We start from the raw sequence: 26,725 nt of genomic DNA, 5'->3' as shown, positions 1-26,725 counted from the left end.
CATACAGTGAAATAACTAATAGCTAGAATCAGGTCTCCTAATCCAAAGCTATTTAAAAAGAAAACCAATAAAGGTTGCCTGGGTGGCTCAGTTGGTTAAGCATCCGATTCTGGCTCAGGTCATGATCTCGTGGTTCGTGAGTTGGAGCCCCATGTTGGGCTCTGTGCTGACAGCTCGGAGCCTAGGGCTCCGCTTCAGATTCTGTGTCTCCCTCTTTCTCTCAAAAATAAATAAACATTAAAAGAGAGAGAGAGAGAGAGAGAGAGAGAGAGAGAGAGAACCAATAAAAACAAAAGAAAACAGAGAGAGAGAACCAGTAAGTACTATATAGTGACCCAACATGAAAAGGAAGATATACAGCTTGTCTACAGGAAAAATGATTAGTGCAAGGGAAAAGTATTCACAGAAGTTTACAACAGAAATCATCAGAAACAACTGAAATGCATGAAATTATGGAAAACACTTAATAAAAAACAATAGCTGTTAATGTCTATTGTGCCAGGCTTCTTAGTTTTTACGTTATCTCTAATTCTGACAATCATATGACAAGGAGATGTTATACACATATTAAAGTTAAAAATAAAATTAAGAATTCAGATAGATTACCAGGCTTCTTCAAAGACACAAACTGGTATGTAGCAGACACATGCTGTGACACCAGATTTGTCTAATGGCAACTTGTTCTCTTTTCAAAATACTATTCTGTTTTCACATATCTCAACTGAACAGTGATACAATACATACTACAGGGATGTTGTGTGGCCATCAAAATGGCTAAGAAAACTCAAAGATTGACTGACAGCCTATATAGATTTAAAAATTTCTTCTTTTTCCATTTTTTGCGTTCTAGGGTTTTCTTTGATGAGCACAGATAGGCTAAAAATAAAACACAAGAACTCTAAAAAAATTAAAATCATTGAAGTAAGTCAAAGACTAGAAAATGAGTAAGCCCTTCTTTCAACTTGAATGATATATTAAAAAGGTATACAGGGAGACTTTTTAGGTTTTCTTAGGGACCCAGAATTTAAACTTACCACGCTGTGGTTTCAGACCATATGCTATTTTTGAGTGAATAGATTTCCTGGCTTACCTTATGGCTTCTGAATCAATGTGCACAGGTGCAATTCTTTCCAACAGAAATTTGACCATCTCTAGAAAAGGGTTTGTTGGCTGCTTAGGATTTGCAAGTTTTCGAGCTATTTCTCTCTATAGAAGGGAAAGATTTTACCGTAAGTATGATTCACATTCATATTTTTCAAAATAAAAGTGACTATAGGTATCAAAAGCATTTAAAGATTCAAAACCAGCAGAATCTGCTTTAGACTTGACTAAATTTCTGCTTTAGACCCTGACTAGAATTATATACTCATTAGGTTATCACTGCAAAATCTGTACTGTGAAGGACAGAAAGGGGATAACATTGTGTGATTTATGCCTTTTATCCTATATTTCTCCCATGAAATTATTGCTTAGTAAACAATCTTTTTTAATGCTCTTTCAAAAAGTTAACAATTAATACTTTCATGGGTATCTTTTATTAGTTTATTTCATAATTTGACAGAATATTATGCTTTCAGTTAATGATTTGTCTTTTTAAAGAGGGGGAGATTCATAAGTACGTAATTATTTATAAAATTTTTAGTTCTGGAAAAACATAGGTGATTCCAAAGATGGTGGCATTACATCAAATAGTTCCTACAAAGAAAACACGTTATTGCTGGAATTTCTAAAGAATATATTGGGACTTTATTAGAGAGCCTGATTCTCCCAAAGACAAGGTTAAATTCACAAAGTGCTGGGCACTGGGGGAAGAAGTTTAATCACAAATTTAATCAACACAATTTAATCAACATTTAATGAATATTTCTGCTGAATAAATATAAATTTTGGGTGAGAAGATAATGCATATTAAAAGTACATCCCAAACTATAAAGCAGTAACAAATAATAGTCACTTTATATGTTTTTTCATAAAAAACATAAAAAAATATATATTCAGGGGACAAGGGAAAAATGAAACAATTTCTACTATAATTTCAGTGATATCTTGACACAAGTTAATTTTATAAAGACAATATTAAATTGGATACCATCCATGTTTCTCATTAGAGTGTAAGTCTCGGGAAAACTTATTAGTCATTAAGAGATGCTTGATTTATTTTGCAAACTATAATTAACTTAGCAAAACTTTAGCATTTGAGAAAATAAAAATAATTTAGTCAGTGTTCAGTCCTTACATACTTTGCTCTAACCCACAGGTATACATTTTAAATCTGAATTTAAGTACAGTTACTATCTTTTGAAATCAAATTTGTTTTGTGCAGGTCTCCCCAAAAGGGGACTTTTTTTTTTTTTTTATCCCTAGCATAAAATTTAATTGCTTTAACCTAAAATAAAGTCAGTGATCATTTAATAACAAATAAGCCTACTGGAAAATTGCTAGGCAAACTGTACTAGTCAGTACCCTGGAATAGGTTACAAAAAAGAAAAAAAAACTAGGCATTAAGAGAGACACTTATGGTACTAGAGACAAGCATAGAAAAAATAAAGGAAATGCTAAAGGGAAAAAGAATAATTCACAATTACATAAACCTAGTAATAATACCATATAAAATACACCTATGTACATAACAACACTAGATATAATTAACTTTTAAAACCTAATGTTTTTATATTCCAATATAACCTTACATTTAAGTAATCTTTCATAATAATTATTGTATGTGATAATCTTAAGTGATACTGGGAATACGCAGCAAGCCAAATTAGTTTGCAGCAACAAAAACCAACTAGTTTGTAGCTTTGTTTTCTTTATGCAATTAAGAAAAAAAAAAAAAAACACCCACACATACTTCCAATGCACAAACAGAAACATCTAAGACCAACAAGAAGTTTCATAACTGACAAAGCTTCAAACAGAAGTAATCATATGTAATCATTTTAGGAAATGACAGCAGAATGAATAAAGAAAATGAATTCTTTCTGCATCTCTGACAATGTTTCCAAAATTTCTCATCAACTATGCTAACACTACAGATTGATACTATTACTGATACATATTTACTAGTTACAGAAATTGTTTAGTATATTAAGCACTCTTAAAGAATGTCAAACAAATAAATAGTCCCTATTCTCAACAAGCTTATAATTTTTTAATCCTGTTATTATAACACTAAAGAGCTTAAAAATTCTGCATTTATATATCTCCTTTGTTCTTCATACTTTTCCTTTCTCATTTTGACAATAAAAAATATAAATGTTTGTTAAAAACATTGTACTCTTTCACATACACAGTAAGTATCTCCTCTCATATACTTTGCTGTTTTCCTAATCAAAATGTCTCCTAGATTTAACATTATCAATTTTCACAGTTGGAATCAGTAAACTAGATAAAGCATAATTTCTCACAAGAAGCAGCTTCTAAAGGTTTAACTTTCATGATTCAGTGACCTGTTCTTTTCAGTTCCTAAACATAATTCCAATGTGTGTGTATGGAGGGCAGGGTGGACTTCCCCCAATCAACAAGCAATTCTCCAAACACCAGCAGGGTGTCCTACAATTCAACTCAATTCCGACACTGTCTATCCAAGATAGGATTGGTTCCCACAGGTTAAGGGTTCAGTCTTAAGGGACTGCCTCCCACCCCTGCCCCTGCCCCTGCCCCTGCCCAGGTGTAAGCCCAGGTAGTTACCTATACTTCCAACCAACTGGCTGTAAATCTAGGTTCCCATAACCCCCTCCTTCCTTGGGTCTGATTAACTTGCTAGAGTAGTTCTTGTAACTCAGAGCAATATTTTACTTACCAGATTACTATAAAAGGATATCTAACTAAGGAACAGTCAGATGAAAGAGATGCATAGGGCAAAGTATGTGGAAAGGACAGGGAGCTTCCATTCCTTCTGCAAGTCTGTCACTCTCCCCAAATCTCTACATGTCCACCAACCCGGAAGCTCTCTGAACTTTGTCTTTTTTAGTTTTTATGGAGGATTCAATACATAGGTTGATTGATCAAATCATTGGCCACTGGTGACTGACCTCAGTTTCCAACCCTCTTATCATGTAATTGGCTCCAGAGGCAACCAGTCCCCATCCTTAGGCCTAGTTGCTAAAGGCACCACATTAACATAACAAAAGACACCTACGTGGCTTTCTGCACTTTGGTAACTTAAAGGGTTTTTACTTCTGTACCAGAAATGGGGGACAAAGACCAATATATATTTCTTACTATAAATCACATCACCCCTGTATATCATTCTAACTATAGAAAGATTAAATTAAAAGAAAACAGGAAACATTTGATGATTGTTACTAAATAGCATGCATTAGCATCTCTCTCCCTTTCCATTCTTTTCTTTACCTCCTCCAGGAACTATACCAACCAGTCTTGAATTCCAGACTTCTAAACACAACTGCTGAGAGGCCACACATCATTATCTTTTTCTATCCCTCCAATATCTTCTCCGATATCCAGTTACTGAGGCTAGAAATACAGCCAGTCATTCTTGATGTAGTGGTCTAATCCCTACTTATATAATTGTTAAGATTCAATTCAGGAACCACTTATTCTCGAATAAGCTATTCCAATTTCCACCCTGGCCTGGAATGGGGGCTGTTCTTTTGTGTTACAAAGGACACGATTCTTTCAGAATACTTACCACGCTATATTCTCTATTGAAATATTTGTCTGCCTCTGTCACCTAAACTACAACCTCAGTGAGAGACTATGTATAATACAATTTACTAAATTATGCAGTGCATTATAATGGTGTAGGCTTGATCAAGGGACAACCCAAAATTTGGCCTTCAGAAGATACAATGCATATTCAGATAACCCTGTAGAAGGGTTTTTTAAGGTGTGATCTGTGAAGTACTCTAGCAGAATCACTTTGAGACCGTTAAAAAGATGGAGATTTGTGATCCCTTTCCACTTATTTTAAGAATTGCCAGTGTTATGTATATGTAGTACCACAAAAATTACCATTTATTTACATCTTATGGGGTAGCGCAAGGGTCTTATTTTAAGTCATACACAAAATTTCATTTCATCTTACTCTAACAATCTCATGAGGTTGATAATATTTACAGATGAAGAAAAGGAGGCTCAGAAATACTGAGTAACTCACTAACAGTCACAATGGTAGTAAATGGTACAGCTGGAATTTAAACCTAGGACTGTCTCAAATGCTCCATTAATAAGCTTCCTGGAAAATCTTGAAATTTAGGAGCCATGGTCATGCTAGAGCATCAAATAGCAAGCAGAGCTCATGCTATAGCAAATATGTGATCCTTCTCTAGAATAAAGGTGTGGAAACTCAATACCTGAAGTCCAAAGGGAAAGCAAACCTGAACAGCAGACACTGCAATACCACTGCTCATCCTCTCTCACTATACCATTGTGTATATATGTATTAAGCCATAGTATGGGTCTATTGTTACTCCTTGCTCAAAGTATTAGATCTCCCTTCCTACAAAACTCTTGTTACTGAGTAATGTTCACTTCTTGAGAAGAAGTGATTGTCATTTAGAAAAAAAGGAAGTGGTGATACATACACATTAGTAGGGGATAGAGAGAAATTCTGAGAATGAAAGCTACACAGAATGACAGAAACTAAATTTTGTGTATTTCTTTATTCTTTTCTTCTATTTCAGAATGAGAGCAGCAGGAAAAAAGAATGTGATAATAGAGGATGTATATAACTAATAACAGTAGCCCTTGGGGAGAAGGACAAAAGGATATAGATATTCTGGAAAATGGCAAAAACTAACAGTGGTGTTTTCCTGAGTGTTTAAAGAGTATTATAAATCTTATTTTATACTCAATATACAGATAAGTTAAATAATGTGCTCAGAATACACAATGCTCATGTAAAAGCCAGAAAACAAATTACTGTGAAACCATTCACCAAAGAAAACAAACTAAAAAATGTGAAGAGTCTTCTAGAATAGACTTCTATTAGCTATTCTGTGGACCATTGCCTAAAATATCTTCAGAATAATTTCCCCTCCAAAAAAGTATCATCACCTTGCTCTTTCCAGTGCAACTGCAGTCCTCATCTCTACTTTCCTGGTTGCTAAAATCAGGAGCACTGATTGGCTACACTGCATGGCTGTGGTATTCATCCTGAGATATTTTGGTTACAAACATCTGTTTTGCATATACTTTTTGGATTTAGAAACTTTTATGGTCTGACAAATAGTAGGAATTCATGTTATTGCCATTTTTTCAAACTCAAGCTTAATTTCTGTTTCTCTCAGACCAAAAACACCACCTGATTGTTCTTTCTCAAGGTGCACATTTGTTGAGCAGTACTCAGTTTGAACTGGCTCTTCCGGTAAACAATGGAATGTATAGAAAGAACACAATTGTGGACTTATGATAGATCTAGACTCTATCTGAAGCTCAGCCACTATCACCAGATGTAAAATACTGGATAAGAAACCTTAAAATTCAATGTCTTTATTTGTAAAATCAAATGCTTAAACCAACTATTTCTAAGGTCTTTTCAAGCTATTTCATTCTATGATCCAATTATATTAGTTGATGCCCTGCAGGACACAGCACTCTGGAGCTAGAATTCTAAATCCCAAAGAAGTAAATGAAACCTTTAAATGTTTTCGGCAAACCACTCATTCAGAAGTGCAAAGGTTGAGGGAGTCTGGGTGGTTGGTATATCCATATTCCCAGACCCAAAAGAAGAGTCCACTGTTCTCTTCCCTAACTTGGCTTCCCCTCATCTTTTCCTAATTCCTGGTCTTTTTAGATCCACTTAGAGACCCAGTATCCCTAGAATGAATAAAAAATACCTATACCATGCTTTCATACCATTTCTTATACACATGTATCATAGTCCTCATCCCTCTATTACATAATTATCCCACTCTAATTCTTTCTAGAACAAAGTTAGACATAAGTATCTGAAATATTTTTTTTCTCTTATTCATCTCTGTAAGCCTAGTCCCAAACATAGCAGTTGTAATATATGTGCTATACCACAGAAATACAATGTATTTAAATCCTAAAGGGCCATGTATTAGGACACACAGTCAGTCAGTCAGTCTCTCTCTCTCTCTCTCTCACACACACACACACACACACACACAAAATCTTCTAACAATCCTGTGAGGTTTTCACACATAGATGAGAAAAACGAGGCTACAAAATATTGAACTTACTAAAGGTCACACTGGTAGTAAATGGTATAGCTGAAATTCAAACACAAGACTCATAAAATGCTGAATAAATGAATGGATGAAGTTCTTTCCTGATATTTTCAATGAATACTGGTTTTCTATAAAATACAGAATCCAGGAATAGAATGAAGACAAAAGCCTAAATGGGAAATTACCTTCTCTATAAATGTATATATGACAATGTAACGGTTGCTAATTTATTGACAAGGGTTATCTCCATTCTAATACAAGTGAAGAAAATGTATGCACACACAAGGATTTAGAAAGTTCTATTTACATTAACAAATGTCTACTAAATGCAAAGCATACTGTCTTGCTCAATTCCTAGGACCAATCTCCCTAGCTTAGTTCTCCAGTGTTTTCCCTGGAATTTGGCTGAACACTGGTGAGACAACTAAGCTGATCACAGATATATACTCCTGAGTAATTCAGAGCTCACATTATAGTTAAATTAACACAAATAATTTATGTAAGGCAGGTTTTAACGAAATATAAATTTCAATAAGCAAAGCTAAAAGAACAAATGTACAAGTATAATTTACTAACCACACAAACATCTGCCTGTTTGCAAGAACAGGTTGGACTGATTAATAACTCCAGCTGAGACCGCAATTTCTCATCATCACCGAGAACCTGGTTAAATTTCTTCACAAAATCTTGTGCTTTCCCAGGGTCAGGCAAATTCTCTAAAAAAATTAAAGAGAATCAGTATTATAAAAGAAAAACTACTCCGCTAAACTAAGAGCAAGCTCTCTTAAAAATTATGCTGAATTATTTTCTCTTACTTCATATTAAATTGTCCCATTGGGTAAGTTATTTGCCTGTTTTGATGTTTATTATGTTATATATGGAATGAATAAGCAAACTCACTTGCTATGGTCATCAGTTTTCCAAACATGGCAGAACAGTTAGCCTCTGACTGAAATTTAAAACAAAAAGAAGTCATATGAACAAATTTCTGTAAGAAAATCCAAACTCAGTATTATACATTTTTTAAAATTAAAAAAAAAAAAAAAATCATCACAAACCAGCCACCAGAAAATCTATACCAGAAGTTGATAACAAAGAATTGTGGAGTAGCCACAACTATTAAGTCAGGACAAACAGAAGGAAAGGTGATGTCAGAAGGAAGGTTATTTAAAAATTAAAAAAGGAATATACAATTTCCATAGAGAAAACATCTTGCCAGAAGATTGAACTGAAGATAACTGAAACAATTATACCAAAATTACTGTGAAACCATACATCAAAGAAAATTAACTAAAAATGTGAATAGGAAAAAAAAATTCTTCCTGAATAGTTCTATTACCTATTTTATGACCTATTACTAAAATAACCTCAAAACAAAACAAAACAAAACAAAAAAACAACTCAGAAAATCACCTCCTTTCCAAAAAGTACTTCTGGTGCTTGCTTCAGCAGCACATATACAAAAAGTACTTCCGTACTGTCCAACACAATAAAGTATGAAATTTGAGTAATTGGATCAGAAATTGGTAAACTATGGTCCTACAGACCATTTGTTTTTATTAAAGGTTTGCTGAAACACACACTGTTTATTTACATACTGTCTATGACTGCTTTTGCAATTTTATAAAGGCAGAGTTGAGAAGTTCACCAAGACTTTATGGCTGGCAAAGCCTAAATTTTTACAACCTCATCAGTTACAAAAAAAGTTTGCCAACCCTTGCTTTAGCATCAATAGATCTTTGAAGGGTCTCTGTCTATGATTCCCTAGTTAAGAACACCTATTCTAGCAACACATTGAGAAATATATTAAGAAATTATTCAAGTTTCTTTCCCCCATCTTCCAGAAAACATTGGGCAGAATTTTTTTGTTAATTTGACTTTGGCATATTTATAGGATTGGCACTGGATTTGATACTGACTCTATATTGAAGGACCAAAAAATCATGGAGTAAAAAAGAAAAAACCATGACTTTATATAGAATTTTATCTTGAGACTTAATTCTTTGAAAACTGATGAACTATGTATAAACGCTTAGTATCTAAAATGATAAACTAGATATCACCATTTCTTTGCTCATGCTAGAAAATAAAATTTTGTTATATTCATTTACAGTGAAAATTTTGTTTAGAAAACTACAGAAATTATGCGTAACTGACATTTGGAAAATACTCAAAATACTTTTTGCTAGCTTCATTATATGTAACTAGAGAAAAACTGAATAATGACCATAACAAACTATTAATTTAAACAAATCATGAACCTACTGTAGGTTGCTTGTGCAAATCCAATAGTTCTCGTACATGACTTCTAAGCATGTTCTGACACTTCCACATTTCATTGAGAGCTCTGTTAATAAAGTTATAAGCATGAAAAAGAGATAACGTAATATAACAATTCTGGTAACTACTCAACCATCCTACTTTTCTTGTTGCCTTGTATAAATACACCATGCTTGTATATCTACCTAAAATTTTAAGCACCAGCACTGACATTTATTTATTAGGATTAAGACAGGTTAGTTTAAAATTTTTTTTAAACATTTATTTATTTTAGAGAGAGACAGAGTAGAGGATGGGCAGAGAGAGAGGGAAGAGAGAATCCTAAGCAGGCTCTGCTCTCTGTGCTCCACTCTGTGAATGCAGAGCCTAATGTGGGGCTCAAACCTACAACCCGGGAGACCATGACTCGAGCCAAAATCAAGACTGATGGCTCATGACTGAGCTACCCAGGCGCCCCAAGACAGGTTAGTTTAAAATGGTAAACGTAAACCTTCTTATGAGAGAAAATATTTGAGAAGTTTAGGAGGATGAAAAAAATCTTTCCAGGTAAATGAAGGGACTGAAAGACATTCTAAGCAGGGATAGCTAGAATGTTCTGGCATAAAAGATAAAATGTCATCAAAATGCCTGCAACAAAGGAAACTTAAAAAAAATTTACAGATTTGGAACACAGACTATGAATGGAGTAGTATCAGGAAGCTGGAACATACTGTAGAAAAGGATCAGATTGTAAAGGCTTTTCATGGCAAGCTAAGACATATGTATGAAAGGCTGGAAAAATGAACTTCTTAGAAATGATGTAGATTCAAGGAACCAAATTTAACTTGAGTGTGTTTACTCTAGACTACTCTCTCTATGAAAGCAGATTTTCTTCTCTCACAAACAGTCCATAATTCCAGGTGTCTAGAGGACCTCTGAGATATTAGTCTATCTTGGAGTATTGTTTGCCAATATTCTGAAATATAAACAGAGACTAAACCTTAGGCCAGGAATTTACTATCTACAGTGAGCATTAGGAATCACTCACAAATTAAAAACAAATGATGGCTAATGCCTCCTTACACGATGCACTAAGGATACTACGTTACTTCTGTAGAATTTCTGCTGAAAATGTATAAACTTAATCTAATAATGAGGAAACACTAGATGAACCCAAATTGAGGGAATATTCTACAAAATAACTGGACTGGACTATGCAATACTCTTCTCCAGTCATCAAAGTCCTAAAAGACAAAGAAAGAGAGAGCAATGGCTTCAAGTTAAGAGACCAGACACATGACAATCAAATGCAATCTGTAATACTACAAAGGGGGAAAAAAAAAACAAAACCCAATAAAGCACATTACTGAGACAACTGAGGAAATTTAAATACATATTAGATTAGACAATAATATTGTATCAATGCTAGATCTCTTGATTTGTCAAGAATACTCTGGTTATATCCTATTCTTAGGGAATATACATTGAAATATTTAGGGGTAACGGGATCTAATGTCTGCAAATTACTCTCAGATGGTTCAGAAGAAAATATTTATGTAGAGATAAAGAAAAAGTATATGCAAATGGCAAATGATAAAGCAAATGATGAATCTGGGTATAAGGACATCATAATGCTCTGTACTATTCCTGCAGTCTTTCTGTAAATTTGAAATTATATGAAAGTTAAAAGATAAATATACAAAATATACACATATTGTAATAAACACACACACACACACACACACGCTGAGGTTCTTTTCAGAAGAACCAGGTATCTCAACAACAGGACTTATTTACTTTTTAAAAAGCTTTATTACAGTGGAGTGACCACATATCCCAGTGGCCTAGGACAGTTAAAGTTTATATCAACTGTCTGATCAAAAATATTAATAGTGCCTTTCAGTCTCAAAAATATCCCAGTTCAGACTACCAATCATATGGTCATTCTACATAGAGGTGATCTGGATATACTCTCTTGCTAAAGAAGTAGTACTTAGTTCTTAGACATAGTATTGTAAAGCTCCAATAGTGTAATTTAGACTCTAGTCAACAGGCAGACAAAAGTAATTTTGACATGGGGATTTCTTTGAATCCCTGAAACGATATATATATTACGGACTCAGGTGCCAAAATATTATGTATATAGGAATATTTTTGCTTTTAAATTTACCTGAACTTGTGAAATTTTTCTCTATAAATATTTACCTGAGGTTCCTGGTTCAACTAGAAGAAGCAACAACCCCATCAACAACAATTAGATAAGGTGAAGTAATTTTATAAAATCTTTACTCCAAACATTCATTTAAAAAGTAACTTACTTGACAGCATTTGGATCCAAACTAGCATATAAATAATATAAGCATTTCATTCTCTCTTCTGTTTCCAGGTTGTGGGGGACAAGATACTGAGCAAAGATTTTCTCTACCAACAGTCTATGAAACAAAAAATACCCACCAATAATATAATTATTCTATTTTTTAGAAGCAACAGGCATTTTATATGTTAACCATCTTATGCAAAAATATCAGACCTATATGTGCAAATGGTGATGCCTATATGTGCAAATACAATGGAAAATATTATTATGTGACTGGTTCCTTTTCTTGGAGTACAGTTGTGGGTTGGGTTTTTTTTTTTTTTTTTTTTTTGAGTAATCTCTATGCCCAACATAGGGCTCAACCCATGAGATCAAGTCGCATGCTCTACCAACTGAGCCAGGCAGGTACCATGGACTAGTTATTTTTAAACTTACAGCTAGTTGCGATTTGTGACTTTACTTTTTGTCAGTGTGGAACATTTGTTCTAAAAGGGTCATACATTACTCCTAAACACAAGGTGCTAGGCTGTTCCACCTATTCTTCTTCATCAGTCCTGATCTATAATAGTAAATTACTTAACACTACATATAAAGCTAACAATCAAGAACAGCTAATTGTCAAAAACAAAAACATTAACTTCCTCTAGTTATAGTTCAACTCTTTCCCCGTGGTGTCATTACATAAAATCAGAAGGATCTTCCTTCATATTGCTTCCTGAAAAGTTAGCTTTTCCTGGGCACATCTGATCTCTCTTTTCTCCACAGTCTAAATGCCTTACCAATACTGCAATAACTTTCTTGTAAGCTTATATTTATTATTCAATATCACTGGAATAAGAAAATACAAGAGATCCTCATTTATCAAGAAATGCACAGCCAATGATACCAAAGTAGTCAGTCTAATGCAACAAAACATTGCAAGTATTCTGCAAAAGCCAAAATCATCACTACAATTCAAAACAGAATTACAAGTAAAACTTGAAAAATGAAAACCTAAGTCCTTATCACTAGAAAAAAAATTTGTAACTAAGTTGCCATATCGTGATCTTTTCCCAATATATACAAATATAGAATGTTATACACACCTGAAACTAGTATGCTATGTATCAATTATACCTCAATAAAAAAAACACCACAGTACTACCTCTATTATATTTACAGTGTTTCAAAAAAGGAAGCATAACAACTAGCAGTTACTGAATAGTGCTGTATTGCCAGGCATTGGGCTAGGGAGCTCTATGTTCATTTTTTTATTTAATCTACATTACAATCTTGTAAGGAAAGCTTTATTATTACTCCTTTTTTTGGATAAAACCAAGATATACAGAAGACGGTTGTGCAAAGACACACGTCTAATAAGGGGCAAAATGAACATCTGGCCTCTGGTCTGACTCTGAAGCCCGTGTCTATTTCATTAATTATGCTACTTGACAATTATTGCTAGTCTTATTTAAATACAGTATGTATAAACACAATAAAGTGATTTCTAAATTTAGAAATAATTATAAAATAGAAGTAAATTATGTTAAAAAAATTAAAAGCGTTTTTATATTCAACCATTCTACCAACATATTAGACTCACTTGTCATCGATGCTATTCTGATAATAAATATGCAAAAGCTTGTCCTTTATCCAGCTGACTTTCTCTGCAGCTTCTTTTCCTGCTTCACCATGAAGACAGTATTTCTTATAAAGCTGAGCAAGACCCATCATAGCTTCTTTTCTTACTCGCCACTAAAAAGTATAGTTTATTGAATGAGTGAGATACCAAACTTTAGAATGCTAATCTGTAAAAAACTGCCATTTCTTCAACTAGGTTGTACAATCAGACTTACATGTATATAAACTAGCACAATATTTATTTTCCTAAGCAACAAATTGCTTTACCAACACTGAACAGGTTCTTATTTATAAATCTGACTACTTTAAAAATTGTCTAATGCAAATACTACTACATCAACCTACCAATTTATTTCCCTCACAGCCAAGCCATCAGTAGTAAATCTTACAGAAGACTTCATTAGATTCTGTCTAAAAAAATGTGCCCAAGTTTTAGAAGTGATTAAAAGGTAAAAGAGAAAGTGTGTGATTTACTCTGCAACCAAAAGCCCTATGATCTGGAATCCTGTATCCTAATTAAATTTATTTTGTTATTAACTCAGAATAAGAAGAGCAAAATTTAGTATCAAGATCTTAGAATTACAAAGTTGGAAAGTACCTTAGCGATCATCTTAAGTGAACTTCCTTACTTTATAGATTAAATGGGCAAATGATTTACCTAGCCACATACTACTAGTTACTGGAAGACTCTTTGGGACTTCTAGAGACTGGAACGGTTTACTAGGAGGAAAGAAAGGTAGTAGGAGGAAGGTAGATAAAAAAGGAGACTATAAAAACCTACAGTTAGAACCATAATAGTGAGATGTAGTAAAACAAAACAACAAAACAAAACAAAACAAAACCAGAAAAGATATTTATCCCAACAAGTCAGAACATACTATCTTTGGTTTATTTACATTAATATTTCTTTATAATTTTTTGTACAATTTCCTCATTTTTAGGCTATTTAGTAGATGAATGAAACTCTGTCCCCATACAACAAGTAATGGATGTCGTGTGACATTTCTCACATGAAACCAAAGACTGTAAGCAGTGAAATCTAAAGATTAAGTCCTGTCCTCACATTTTATAGAAGAGAAAACAAATTTCAGAAAGCTATACCCAGGGCCATCTAATTTATTACACCAAAATCCAGGTCCTAAAATGTCTAGTAGATGCTATATGACCATACCATGCACCCTCAGGAAGATTAATTTATTTAACTCCTTCGGAAAGTATAAACATTTACAGAAGCTGGAGCGAAATGTTACTAAAAGGAGGAAATAACACAAATGGTAATACCTTAAATCAAGTGTGTGTATGGGGGTGGGGAGAGAGTTACCAGCTAATCACTAGGTAGAGTATCATTTCATTTAAATTAAAGCCAAGAGGAAAAACTTGTTCAAAGTTAGAATTACTGATACAGTTGCATATGTTCAACAGTGCCCACTTTACATATTTGCCTCCTCTATTTTAAAAGAAAGAATAAATACCTCTTGCTATATTTCATATCCAAGAAATGTAGTTTTACTCTGAAATTATTACTAAATGACACTGGTTTTAGGAGGACAGTGTGTTTTAAACTATGCGTCAAATAAAATAGCACACTGCAAAGGCAACCTCTGTTAAAGATGTTAGTAAGAAGCATGTCTAATCAGCCTGCCTTGCATGTCTGTCTCTTGCTTATAGTTGACACTATTCCTTAGGAACCACTTTTGTTGTTCTTAGTACTACTCTTATCAACCCATGTTTTCAACTGTAACCAGAGAGAGGAAATCACCCAAAAAAGTAACTAAAGAACTATCATTTCTGCCCTTAGCTTAGCAAAGCAATACAGAAATATCATTTTCATATAAAGTAACATATTCTTTTAATTCAATGAGTGATAGACCCAGCTAAGTTTATATAACATGTCAATTTTGAAAATGCTAACTATAAGAAAAAAAAAAACAAACTTAGGTGATCACTATTCTTTTGAAACTCATCATATAAGTGAAAAGGTAAAATAAAACTTTAATTGAGCTGCTCTTTTTTATAAAGGTAGGCTAGAAGACAAACCCATGCCTAATATCTGAAAAGCTATAGAACCCAATGTATTCATTTGTAAAGGTAATTAAAAGATACACAGAAAACATAAAAATTTTTAGATTTTTACTTAGTACTGTATTGATTTGAACTTCACACATAAAAGTTTTAGGTATACTAGGAATAATTCCTATTGTATTTAACAAACACTTTAAATATAGCAAATTACAAAAGAATAAAATTCCTCAGATTTTACCCGTTTATCCAGTGTTCTTTCCCTTACAAAGCCAAGTAGCTGATCATTCACTAAGGCAAGGTCTCTTTTGGCAGCTGTTATTATAGTAACAATGACATCATGACGAATTGCTTCTTCTGGATCATGTGATCTAACTTTCAAATATTCTGTAATATAAGAAAAAAACTAAAGCTAAATGTTAGCTATGATATTTGTCATGTTCAGAATGACAGAAAAAACCAATGCTTTATGTTTTTATCCATACCAAAACAATGTTTGTAAAATGTGGCATGAATTAAAATAATTTTATTTTTGAGGAGGCAATACCCTACATAATCACAAAATAAACTAGACCACACTAGGTAGCTATTACTGCAAAGTCACATCTTAATAAATAATGTATTTTACCTCAACTACTCTGGAAAAGTCAAATCACAAAGCAATATCTGATTTATATAGTTCAAAACTTAAGTTACAATACCTCTTTTTTGGTAAATACCATTTTGATAAAAGCATTTATTTACCAACACTAAATAAGTGAGTTCAAATGCTCTAAGTTCAAGTGAAGAATGAGAAATTCTAGTCTACTCCAGAAGATACTTTCCCACTTACTATTAGATATGTTACTATATTTAATTATCACATAGGTATAATTATTTGTGCCAAATCATGACGATTTCCAAAAAATTCCAAAGGATTACAATATGAAGATTTCAAATATAATTTTATTGTACAAACATAAAATCATTTATAGTTCATGACTGATAGAAATCTGAAATAATGTCAGAGTTAAAACCTATTCAGAAACTAAATTTAAGATCAAAGCTCCCATCTAAATGTATTTGTGTAATTGCTCCCATATTTGTAATAAATCAGCCAGCTTACCTGTGAGATCCTTTGCTAAATCTGGATGATTCATTAAACAGTGGCTGGCAAATTTCACACTTTCTAATCTCACAGGAACGTGAATGTCATTAAATCTACATGGAAAAAGTTGCTAAAGATTAGTTGTAAAGGCAACATAATTACTGTCAAATAAGGTATATCCACATTATATAAATGGCTGTTAATTATTATGACAGTTAATGGGTTCTGAAGGTAGAATATAAAGAAATACATATTTTCACAAAAACATTTTTGAAAACAGAATGTTTACCACACCAAAACAAACAAAAGTATAAACATACCCCTCAACCCACACTATCTAACTCTGTAGTGCTCCAAATTTAACAGCCTAAAATGATACAAAACAAACAAAAAATAAATATTTAAAACCTAGAAAATCTACATGAAAAAAGTTTATGGAGGGAAAATACTAGGAGGAATAAGAGGTAGAAAGCAAGAGAGAGGCAGATCCAGAAGTTCAAAGATGATTTTATAAAATGCTTGTGTCATGCTGCCTTACAACAAAAGTTTCAAACCCTGCGATAAACTTGTATTTAAATGCTCTTTTAAAAGGTCTAGTACATTGTAAAATTGCAATAAGTATGAAACACTTCATGTAGATCCACAAATGTAAATAAAGAGTTAAGCTCAGCAATTCTCAAATTTAAAATTTATTATGGGCAATTTAAAAACATTTATTAATTATAAATAAAGTGATTCTAAAAAGCAAGAAATATTTTTATTTTTGAAGTAATCTCATAAAATAACCAATTAAAGTTATTTAATAAACATTTTACGTCCATGGCCTTTTACTTCCTTAAACAATTTTACTTTAATAAATCATGCATTTAGCATTTATAATTTTATTTTTAAAATATTTTAAAAATATTTATTCTGAGAGAGAGAGAGAGAGAGAGAGAGAGCGCGTGAGCGTGCGCACAAGTGGGGGGGATGGGGTGCAGAGAGACAGGGAGAGAGAGAATCCCAAGGCGGCTCCGTGCAGGGGTCAATCTCACAAACCATGAGATCATGAGTTCGATGCTTAATTGACTGAGTCACCCAGGTGCCCCTAGGATTAATGATTTTCTAACTGCCAGAAAAAAATGAAAACATTACCATTTATGATCAAGTAAATTACAAAGTATCAAAACACTTACTGCTAAATAGCTAAGGTAAATAATATGGTAAAACTGGTAATACTTCTTTGTTTCTATGAATCAGAGACTGATTATTAGATATAGCAGTGAATGTAAAATTATGAATATAAGAAACTGCTTACAGCTGATTTAGTTTTTACAAGTGATTATTTTGCTATAAACACTGAGGCAATCACAAGGACAAAAATCACTCTTCTGTTTACTGACAAGTACAGTTGCTTCATTATCTCTAAGTTCTCATAAAATCAAGTTTAATTATTCAAAATAGCATTTAAAGACCTTCAAAATGGTCTGTTCTGGGAAAGTAACTTAAGACTGTCATTATGTCAGTGTCAGAGATTTCTCAGATTTGTTTGTTATACAGTAATATTTAACTTACTATTATTATAATGAATTTATCTTAACATAATTTCTAAGCCCACCTTCTGAACCAGTTGAATTGATAAATCTAAAATGTTCTCCAGAATACTAACAGTAAAAACTGCCTTTTCATGGTTTGAAGCAAAGCAACATGTACAGGGAATGCAAGAGGGAATCTGATAAATTTCATATTTTTCAACCTTACCATCATGTTGAATAGAATCTAGTAATTCTAGATTCTTGAGAAAGAACATTAAAGGCTATCTGAATTGGGTGCCTGGCTGGCTCAGTTGCTCAAGTGTCCAACTCTTGATTTTGGCTCAGGTCATGATTTCATGGTTCGTGAGTTCGAGCCCCACATCTGGCTCCTGCGCTGACAGCACAGAGCCTGCTTCAAACTCACTCTCTCTTTCTCAGCCCCTCCCTGCTTGTGCACTCTCACTCTCTAAAAATAAATAAATAAACTTAAAAAAAAAAAAGCTATCTGAATGAAGAGCAATTATTTTCAATTTCAAAGTCATACAATACCACATTAGTTCACAACATACATGATTCAATTAGATAAGCTACAAACCTAAAAGATAAACACTAGTAAATGAATACATTGCTGGACTGAGGAATGGCATGGCCTGGATCATTATGTCTTTAGTCTCATGATTTAAAAATCTTAAGACTGAACATTTTCAGATGTTGCCTAATGACATTATTTTAGCAAAGATTAAAAAATGTTATGTGGTAAATAAAATAATAAGCATTCTTCATAAAAAATCTGATCTACAATTTGTTCTCCAAGAAAGACAGCAACATAGATACTAAAAAACAAACGTATCAATTGAAGTTTTGAAATGTATGGTTTTAATCAAGCAGACCATACTGACTGGCCTCTGAAACGTAAAAATTAGAATCCATAGAACTATATGTTCTCTTACCGTCCAAGAAAACATTGCCAAAGAGGACGATTCTGTGTTGCCAAATCAGAATCTTTAGAACCAAACAATTTAGCTAAAAGTCGAACAACAGCTAATCGTTCTTCTCCATCATTGCTCTAAGGAAAAAGAGAAAATAAATGAAGTCAAGGTTTATTCATCAGATTATAGAAAACAACATGATATATTCCCAAGAAGCTATAATTTCCTATTTCTGCTTACAATGACGAGAATTTTAAAATATCATATGCTCATATGCTCTTATTTACTATGTAGAAATTGATGTGAGTCCATGTTAGATCATTTGGTTCTTTGCTCTTATTTCACACCCCCTACAACTGCTAATTTATGGCCCCTCCAACTGCTTGTTTGCAATCTATAATGTAGAAATATGAAGATAATCATTCAATTCTAACATTCCCTAAGAGTTTGAGAAAAAATTCTGTGAAGGGAAAAGCTGCAAATAATTCCCACCCTAGTAAGTTTTCTTGTAAGAAATCTTTCCTGCCATTTGAGCTCCAGGGTAAACTCATATCAATTAAAATTTTGATATATGAAATTTTAAATGAGGATCCCCTAACTTACTGGAGAACAGGACACTGAAGAATGTCATGATTCAGGAAAACTCATTTTAATGGAAGAGCAAGAATTTTTAGAAGATTTAAAAGGTCAGGTGAACTGAACGCTACAAAAAAAAATCAAAACTTAGTTTGAAGTTGTTTTTCGATAAAGGCCTCCAATTTTCTTATCCTAAATCAATATATGCTATGAATTCTTTTCCAGTTTCACTAGTGATGTCACATCTTAATAGAAATTAAATTATTCTGAAACCATATGGTATGTGAAACTTTAAAAATCACATATTCATGTGCTCACTTCGTTCGGCAGCACATATACTAAAAATCACATATTCACTAAGAAAACAAAGACAGTAACTAAAAGCAATTGCTAACTTTTTTCAAACATTCAAATTGTTTTTGAATACCAGAAATACCAGTAATACCAGAAATCAAATAAAGAAATATTAATGGAAAAAGATACTACATTAAAAAAATAAAGGGATGGGATATGGTCTTTGTTACGAATGGCTTATCTTTCAGGAATAGGGGTTTTATGGGTAAGAGAGGCACACTTATCAAACATGTAAAAATGAAAACTATATCAAGCTTTAACATTTATAATCATAAAAATGATTTTCTTTGATGAAGTTTTTCTCAAGCAATGTGACAACAATACAGATTAGAATCTTTTAGTAAGCCCAATCAACTAATCAACATGATTTATTTTTTTAAAGAAAAATCAATCTATCTCTTAAATGTCAAAAACTAAAATAAGTGGAAGTTTATTCTACTGGCAACTACTTCAGTAGTTTACTGATTACTTCAAATGATGTGACATTTCAATATCTATATTTTTAACTACTGAAACTGAATGAAAACTTGTCCCCCTACCTTTTTAAAATTTAAAATATATTCCTTGAGTGAAGTTGGAATATGGTTATAGTGATGGTAAATTTTTTTTGGTGCAAAAATCACTTGGTGTCTCCCTCAGTTAATTTAAGTCCACACAAAGAAACCTAGAAATCTAGTTCTTAATTCCTTCCCACCATCTATCATGGCAATCTTGTTTAAGGATTGAAGAGGTGTGAGTTTTCATATTCAGACTCTATGAAGAGATTGAGAGAAAAAATTTTAATGCCTTATGCCTAGAAATAATTTGATATGGGAACATCTTTAGGCTGTGGTTAAATTCTTAATATTAAAAAATAAAACAAAACCTTGTTCTTCATGTGATATTTTCCACATAACAGGGTTTTTAAATTTTTTTTTATTTATACCGCCCCCCCCCCAAGATATAACAGAGTTTCTTAGAAGCTTGGTACGATGTCCTTTTATACTATAAATAATGAATATTTATAATAAAGACAATATAGACAATTCTTAATTATCATGTACACGTTTTTTAAAGAGTCTAAAAATTGGAGTTCTAATCCTAAATCTTTTTATTTTTTTCTAATGCTTATTTTATTTTTGAGAGAGACAGAGCATGAGTGGGAGAGGGGCGGAGAGGGGCAGAGAGAGGGAGAACAGAATCTAAAGCAGGTTCTAGGCCCTGAGCTGTCAGCACAGATTCCAGGGCAGGGCTCGAACCCACAAACCGTGATGTGAGATCATGGCCTGAGCTGAAGTTGGACACTTAACCAACTGAGCCACCCAGGTGCCCCTCAAATCTGTTTTAACTGTGTAATTGGGCAAAATACTTCATCTTAAGGTTTTCACTTCAAAAATCAAAACCATAATGTTGGTCCTAACTATACAACAGTTTGATTTAAGGATCAAGTAAGATACTGGATATATAATAAAGCCCTTCAAAAAGTCCAGAATATTAAGCAAATATAAGCTGTTATCTCCTATAGTGTGATTGGGATAGGAGATCAAGTGTCAAGTTTTCATATATTTGAGGAGTTATGAATTCCTTGTTGAGTTGGCCATAAAAAAAAGAGTATGCCCTAAGTCATACAGTAAAACTTTTATCCTTGATCTATACCATGGAAGGTTCATACAGTTAAATCAAGACTCTTTGAGCACTCAGTTTGAAATCTTTTGAAGTTCTTAAACATACCTACATAATAATAAATACTATTTAATAACAATATGTATTGTAAGGGATAATACCATTTTGCATACCTATTATTTGTGTCATTGTGTTTATCAGATATTCAGCAACTAGGAGAGTTATAATTTTCTAGTATAATTCTATGACACCCAAATGAGAGAGACTGTTTTACTGAAATGATTAAAAAATGTACACCTTAACTAAATGTAAGAAGTTGAACTCACGTTTTATTCTTTTATATAGAACAACTATATTTATATCTTTTACAGTTATATATAAATTTTTCTCTTAAAGCTTAAAGGGCTTAAAAATTATAGTCAGTCCTACCTTTAGTTTGAATTCAAGCTGCGGCATGACAGATAATAATAAATGCGGATCTATCGCAAAAAGTTCCTGAATCAGATCAAATACATGTTCTGACAAATCACTTACTGACGATCTTCCCAGCACCAGGACTTGATTGAAAAACTATAGGAGATAGTAAACAAAAATAAAACATCCATTTAGTTAAAAAATTTGACATATTTTTTATACACATGTGTCTAAAAAACATAGATTTAGGCATTACATATATAACTGAAGGGGATGAAACAAAACAGGTATTTCAATTACTAATATATGATAGAATAGTCACTAAAATAAACCTCTAAATATCAAAATAGGAATGTCCAGGGAGAAAGATAAAAAAGATTAGCTTTCTTCTAAATTAAGATAGCATTTCTAGGAATCTTAACTTTCATAAAAACAAAACAACTTAGTTTTGTCACTCATTATAAAGAATTTTACAGAGAAATTTCTTTAAAACAGAAAAATTTTAAAGACAGTCTTTTTGTTTTTTATTCAAGTCTGACTAATTTTGCCATTAGTTTAATAATAGAGAATACTTAGGGGCACCTGAATGGCTCAGTCAGTTGAGTCTGACTCTTGATTTTGGCTCAAGTCATGATCTCACAGTTCATGGGATCAAGCCTCGCGAAGGGCTCAGTGCTGTCAGCACCTGGGATTCTCTCTTTCTCCCTTTCTCTGACCCTTGGGTAGAAAGGGTCACGCTGGCTGTCACAGGACTCTATCTCACAAACTGAGATCATGACCTGAGCCTAAATCAAGAGTCTGACGCTTAACCCACTGAGCCACCCAGGCACCTTGAATTTTTTTTTTTTTTTTTATAAAAAAAATGTATTTGAGAAAGTCAAATACATTTGGATTCAGAGGACCAAGTGAAAGAAAGGGTGATGATATAAAAGCTAACTGATAATTTAAAAGAATGCTGGGAAGAAACAAAGACTATCAAAAGCACAAATTAAAAGAGACCTCTACTCCCTGCCAACATACATAACACACTTATAAAAAATATATTTAAAAATGCTAAAGAGGAAGTTGCACATAACTGACCCAAGTATATTTCTGGTAGTATCATCAAACAATATATATCCTTTGAAAAGCAACATACATGAAAAGTTAGGTAATATTCATACTTATTATACAGACCATAGAAAAAGAATTAAAAATAGTTTTAACAAGTTAAAAAATACACATACACAAAAAATGAATAAGCACAGAACAGTAATTTTGGAAGGATATATGAAAGTCTATTGGTAGAGGTTATTTATGAGAACTAAAAAAAGGGTATTCAGGGTTGAAGAGAGACACTTTTCACTGTATATTCTTTTGTGAAAAGAAACTTAGTTTTACCATATTTAAATATTAATTTAGTAATATAAACAATACTAATAATCCATACCACTGAATATACTCCCACTTGGGTTTTTTTTTTTAGTGTGGAAAATAACTCAACAATAGATAAATGCTACATTCACGAAGATAATTAATTACTAAAAAGAAAACATTGAACAAAATCTAAATGCAAGATAATAAGGAAATGGTTAGGTAAATTATGGGTATATGTCAGTTCAAAAAACATTTATAGTCATTTCTATTATAAATAAGATAATATCAAAATATAGAGATATATATAAATACAGATAATTCAAAATTTTATATAGCATATTTGAAAAAATAGAGGGGTGTGAGCACATGTGCAACAGTGGAATTAACTGATACATTAAAAGAATTATAAATTACTCTAGATAAGTGATTTTTTTAGGTAAGAAAAAGAACAAACTTCCATTCAATAAAGTAAAAGCAGTATTCTTATTAATATGTAACAACTATTTAAGACAGAAACAAAACAGTTGAGAGGAATGACCCAGAAACATAAACATAAATGGACACAGAGAGCCAAAGGTAAAGAAAGGAGAAAGTAAGAGAGATCAGCATATTGGGGAGATAAAAAGATAAATATAAATACAAACGCAGTAAAAGGGGTGAAGTTGTAGACAAGTTTTCATAAAATATCTTCTATCTTATGCCATTTAAAAATGTCAAAGCTTATATATGTATTTTATATTTGGTCACATCTGGATATATCAGTTCTTTTATGTATTTGTTTTAAATAGGTGAAACTGTTTATAGGCTAAATAAAACTATATGTAAAAGATCCCAGTAAGTTAATACAATGGATTAAGAATTATACAATTATAGAGTAAATATAAACAGAAATACATACATTGGCAATGCATGCCTCAATAGTCTGGACTGTCCTTTTCAACAGGACTTTTGCAAGGTCAAAGGACTGTTTATTTAAGTTCTGAAACACAATAAAAATATGCAAAGTTACAAAGGAGTTTGTGAATTTATGAGACAGCACCATAACGCTATTATCTTCAAATCTATAAACTATAAAGCAAAAAATATCACTGGATCTCATTTAAGGTTTTACCCAATATTCTCTAGACAAGTGGTCTTAAATGCAGAAGTTGCAAATAGTGCTGTAATTCAAAAACAAACATACATTAGTTAGCCAAAAGCTCAACCCTATAGTATGTTTAGTTTTATTAAATAGAAAATGGACCTTAGGGTTTTTGGGTTTGTTAACCAGTTTGAACTATCAATTCTACCCCTGAATCCTAAATGAATACACGCACACACCCTAACCCATCATCCTAAGTATTTCACTGTCTAATCAATATGTCCTCTAAGAAAGAGTACACCTGCAAAGTATCTCAAGAAAAACAGCTGGTCAATTATACTTGTGAAATGTTGAATACTGTGTTTGCTCAAGATTCCCTGTACACTGTAACAAATTAAAGGGTCTGAGAAAGATCACAGAAAAGACATATTTAATTTTTAAAAACTTACTTGGAATGGATTTCTCATTTTAAAGAGTACCTATCAATATTTCTATACTTGGGAGTTTTGGACCAAACTGAGATTCATTCACCATCATCCTGCACCTCTCCCAAAAAGATGCTAGGAAACTTTTTATGCAAAGAGCCAGATGGTAAATATTTTAGGCTTTTTGAGTCATACAGTTACTGCTGCAACTATGCAATTCTGCTGTTGAGCACAGCCACAGGCAAAATGAAAATGAATGAGCATGGTTGTGTTCAAATAAAATTTTATTTACATATATAGCTAGTAGGCCAGATTTGGTTCACAAGCCACAGATTCTTGACCCTTGCTCCAAGATTTTATTCTACTGGCCAAAGGATAAGATTAGCTCAAAATTAAGGCAACCTTTCTATTTCCTAAAAGGATATATATATTTCTTAATCATAAAAATACTAACTAGAATATAAACACCAAATATGCTATCTATTCCTCAGAGTTTTTCCTTTCTTATTTTGCCTGACATATACTTCCCCCTGTCTGCCATACTCTCAAAATTCTGGCCAATTACAGATTCATTTGAATTAATAAAATGCAAATCATATTTAGAGGCAGGAGAAGAACTTATAATAATTAACTGTGTTATTAGAGAAGTGTAATTAGATACACCTTTCATCTAACATCTGATAACAGATCACTGAACCATTACAGGTAAAGAGCAAGAAGGTGAATATCACTAAGGTAGACTGAGTATGGCCCTGTGGTAGAGTCTGTGGAAAGCTAAGTCCTTCAGTTCCTTAGGAAGACTTAGCAGAGAGAAACAGAAAAAGGAACCATAGGGAGAAATACACAGCTCTGAATCATCTCTTTCCCCTTAACATTAACCATATAGTTCCTGCTTCTACCAAATCTCTTTTTCTGAAAATGTCCAAGAAAAATGTAGGATATGGATTCTGAAAAGAAATACAATTCCTATGTTCCACGTCTATGTTACAAAGGAGGCAATATTTTTTTTCTTTCCATAAAAACCCATAAATCACCCCCCCCCCCCACCAACCAAAACCTAACCAAGATAGTACTCTCACTTCTTTTAATTCCCACATTAGATATGAGTGGTGAATGTGAAAAATTCTTGTTTTCCAGAAAATAGGCAGCACTTCACTGAATGAAAATCTTCTACCATTATAATATGTTAATCAGTAAACCTTCTAAAAACAATAGCTACAAGACTGATGTGTGTTACATTATTTTATTTGGGACTGGAGAATGATAGTGGGAATAATTACATGACATTGCAATCAGTGAAAAACAACTATTTTTAGTTGTTAAACAACATTAACCTTTAATATCTTCATACTATACAGACCTTATGTGCAGGAATGAGGTTAATAAGAATGGAGTCCAATAATTCTTGAGTAACTCCATCACCTTCCATGATGATAGAACTCATCAAGTCTAGCATGTGCATTTGTACCTTTTTATTGTGGCTATTGCTTAAAAAAAAAAACAGAAAAGAAAAAAATCGGGCTTACAAAAAGAAAATTATATTTCCCAGTTTAAAACAACTATCTCAGATATAAAAGAATTTTCCACTTGAGGGAACCATGCCAATAATGGCAAAGAAATTTTGATTGCTCTATTTACTTTCTCCCTCAGCTGTATGGTACCGTATTTTACAAAACCAAAGACCTTTAAAATGAATTAAGTTGCTATACAATTAGGATTCAGAGTGAGTTAAATTCAACCAAACAAAAACATCAACTTCAAAGAAAGGACATCTTTGCTTACATGACCCCAGATTCTAAAAGGTGATAAAATTTCAATTAAGAAAGTACAAGATAATGAAAGCAGACAGTCTTTCATCCCTTGTATCCTTTTAGATCTTAATATATTTCCCAAAATAAAACTTTATATAAACACCAAAACAGCCTCAACCAATACAAGTAATTTTTGCTATAAATCTTTGTCACTAGAGATTTAATTTACCAATACTGAAATCAAAAGTCTGATATCAAATG

General features: G+C 32.6%; 1 protein-coding gene across 2 annotated transcripts in view; it reads right to left on the bottom strand.

Annotated features, from left to right (window-relative positions):
- Positions 1–26,725, bottom strand: part of PDS5A (PDS5 cohesin associated factor A) — a 137,280-nt gene that overhangs the window by 59,625 nt on the left and 50,930 nt on the right. For both annotated transcript variants that reach the window (XM_019413823.2, XM_053901618.1), the window contains exons 6-17: positions 26,074–26,200; positions 24,106–24,186; positions 21,867–22,007; positions 18,927–19,042; positions 16,481–16,575; positions 15,617–15,762; positions 13,319–13,470; positions 11,738–11,851; positions 9,426–9,507; positions 8,061–8,109; positions 7,737–7,876; positions 1,091–1,206 (exon numbers count right to left, since the gene is read on the bottom strand). In XM_019413823.2, coding sequence (XP_019269368.1) covers positions 1,091–1,206; positions 7,737–7,876; positions 8,061–8,109; positions 9,426–9,507; positions 11,738–11,851; positions 13,319–13,470; positions 15,617–15,762; positions 16,481–16,575; positions 18,927–19,042; positions 21,867–22,007; positions 24,106–24,186; positions 26,074–26,200 — 1,359 coding nt within the window. The remainder of the gene's footprint in view (positions 1–1,090; positions 1,207–7,736; positions 7,877–8,060; positions 8,110–9,425; positions 9,508–11,737; positions 11,852–13,318; positions 13,471–15,616; positions 15,763–16,480; positions 16,576–18,926; positions 19,043–21,866; positions 22,008–24,105; positions 24,187–26,073; positions 26,201–26,725) is intronic.

This window comes from Panthera pardus, unplaced genomic scaffold (assembly GCF_024362965.1).
Source record: "Panthera pardus isolate Hobbes unplaced genomic scaffold, ASM2436296v1 HiC_scaffold_13, whole genome shotgun sequence".
Taxonomy (NCBI): Eukaryota; Metazoa; Chordata; class Mammalia; order Carnivora; family Felidae; genus Panthera; species Panthera pardus.
The sequence above is the reverse complement of the archived record's forward strand: the minus strand, read 5'-3'. Positions and strand labels throughout refer to the sequence as shown.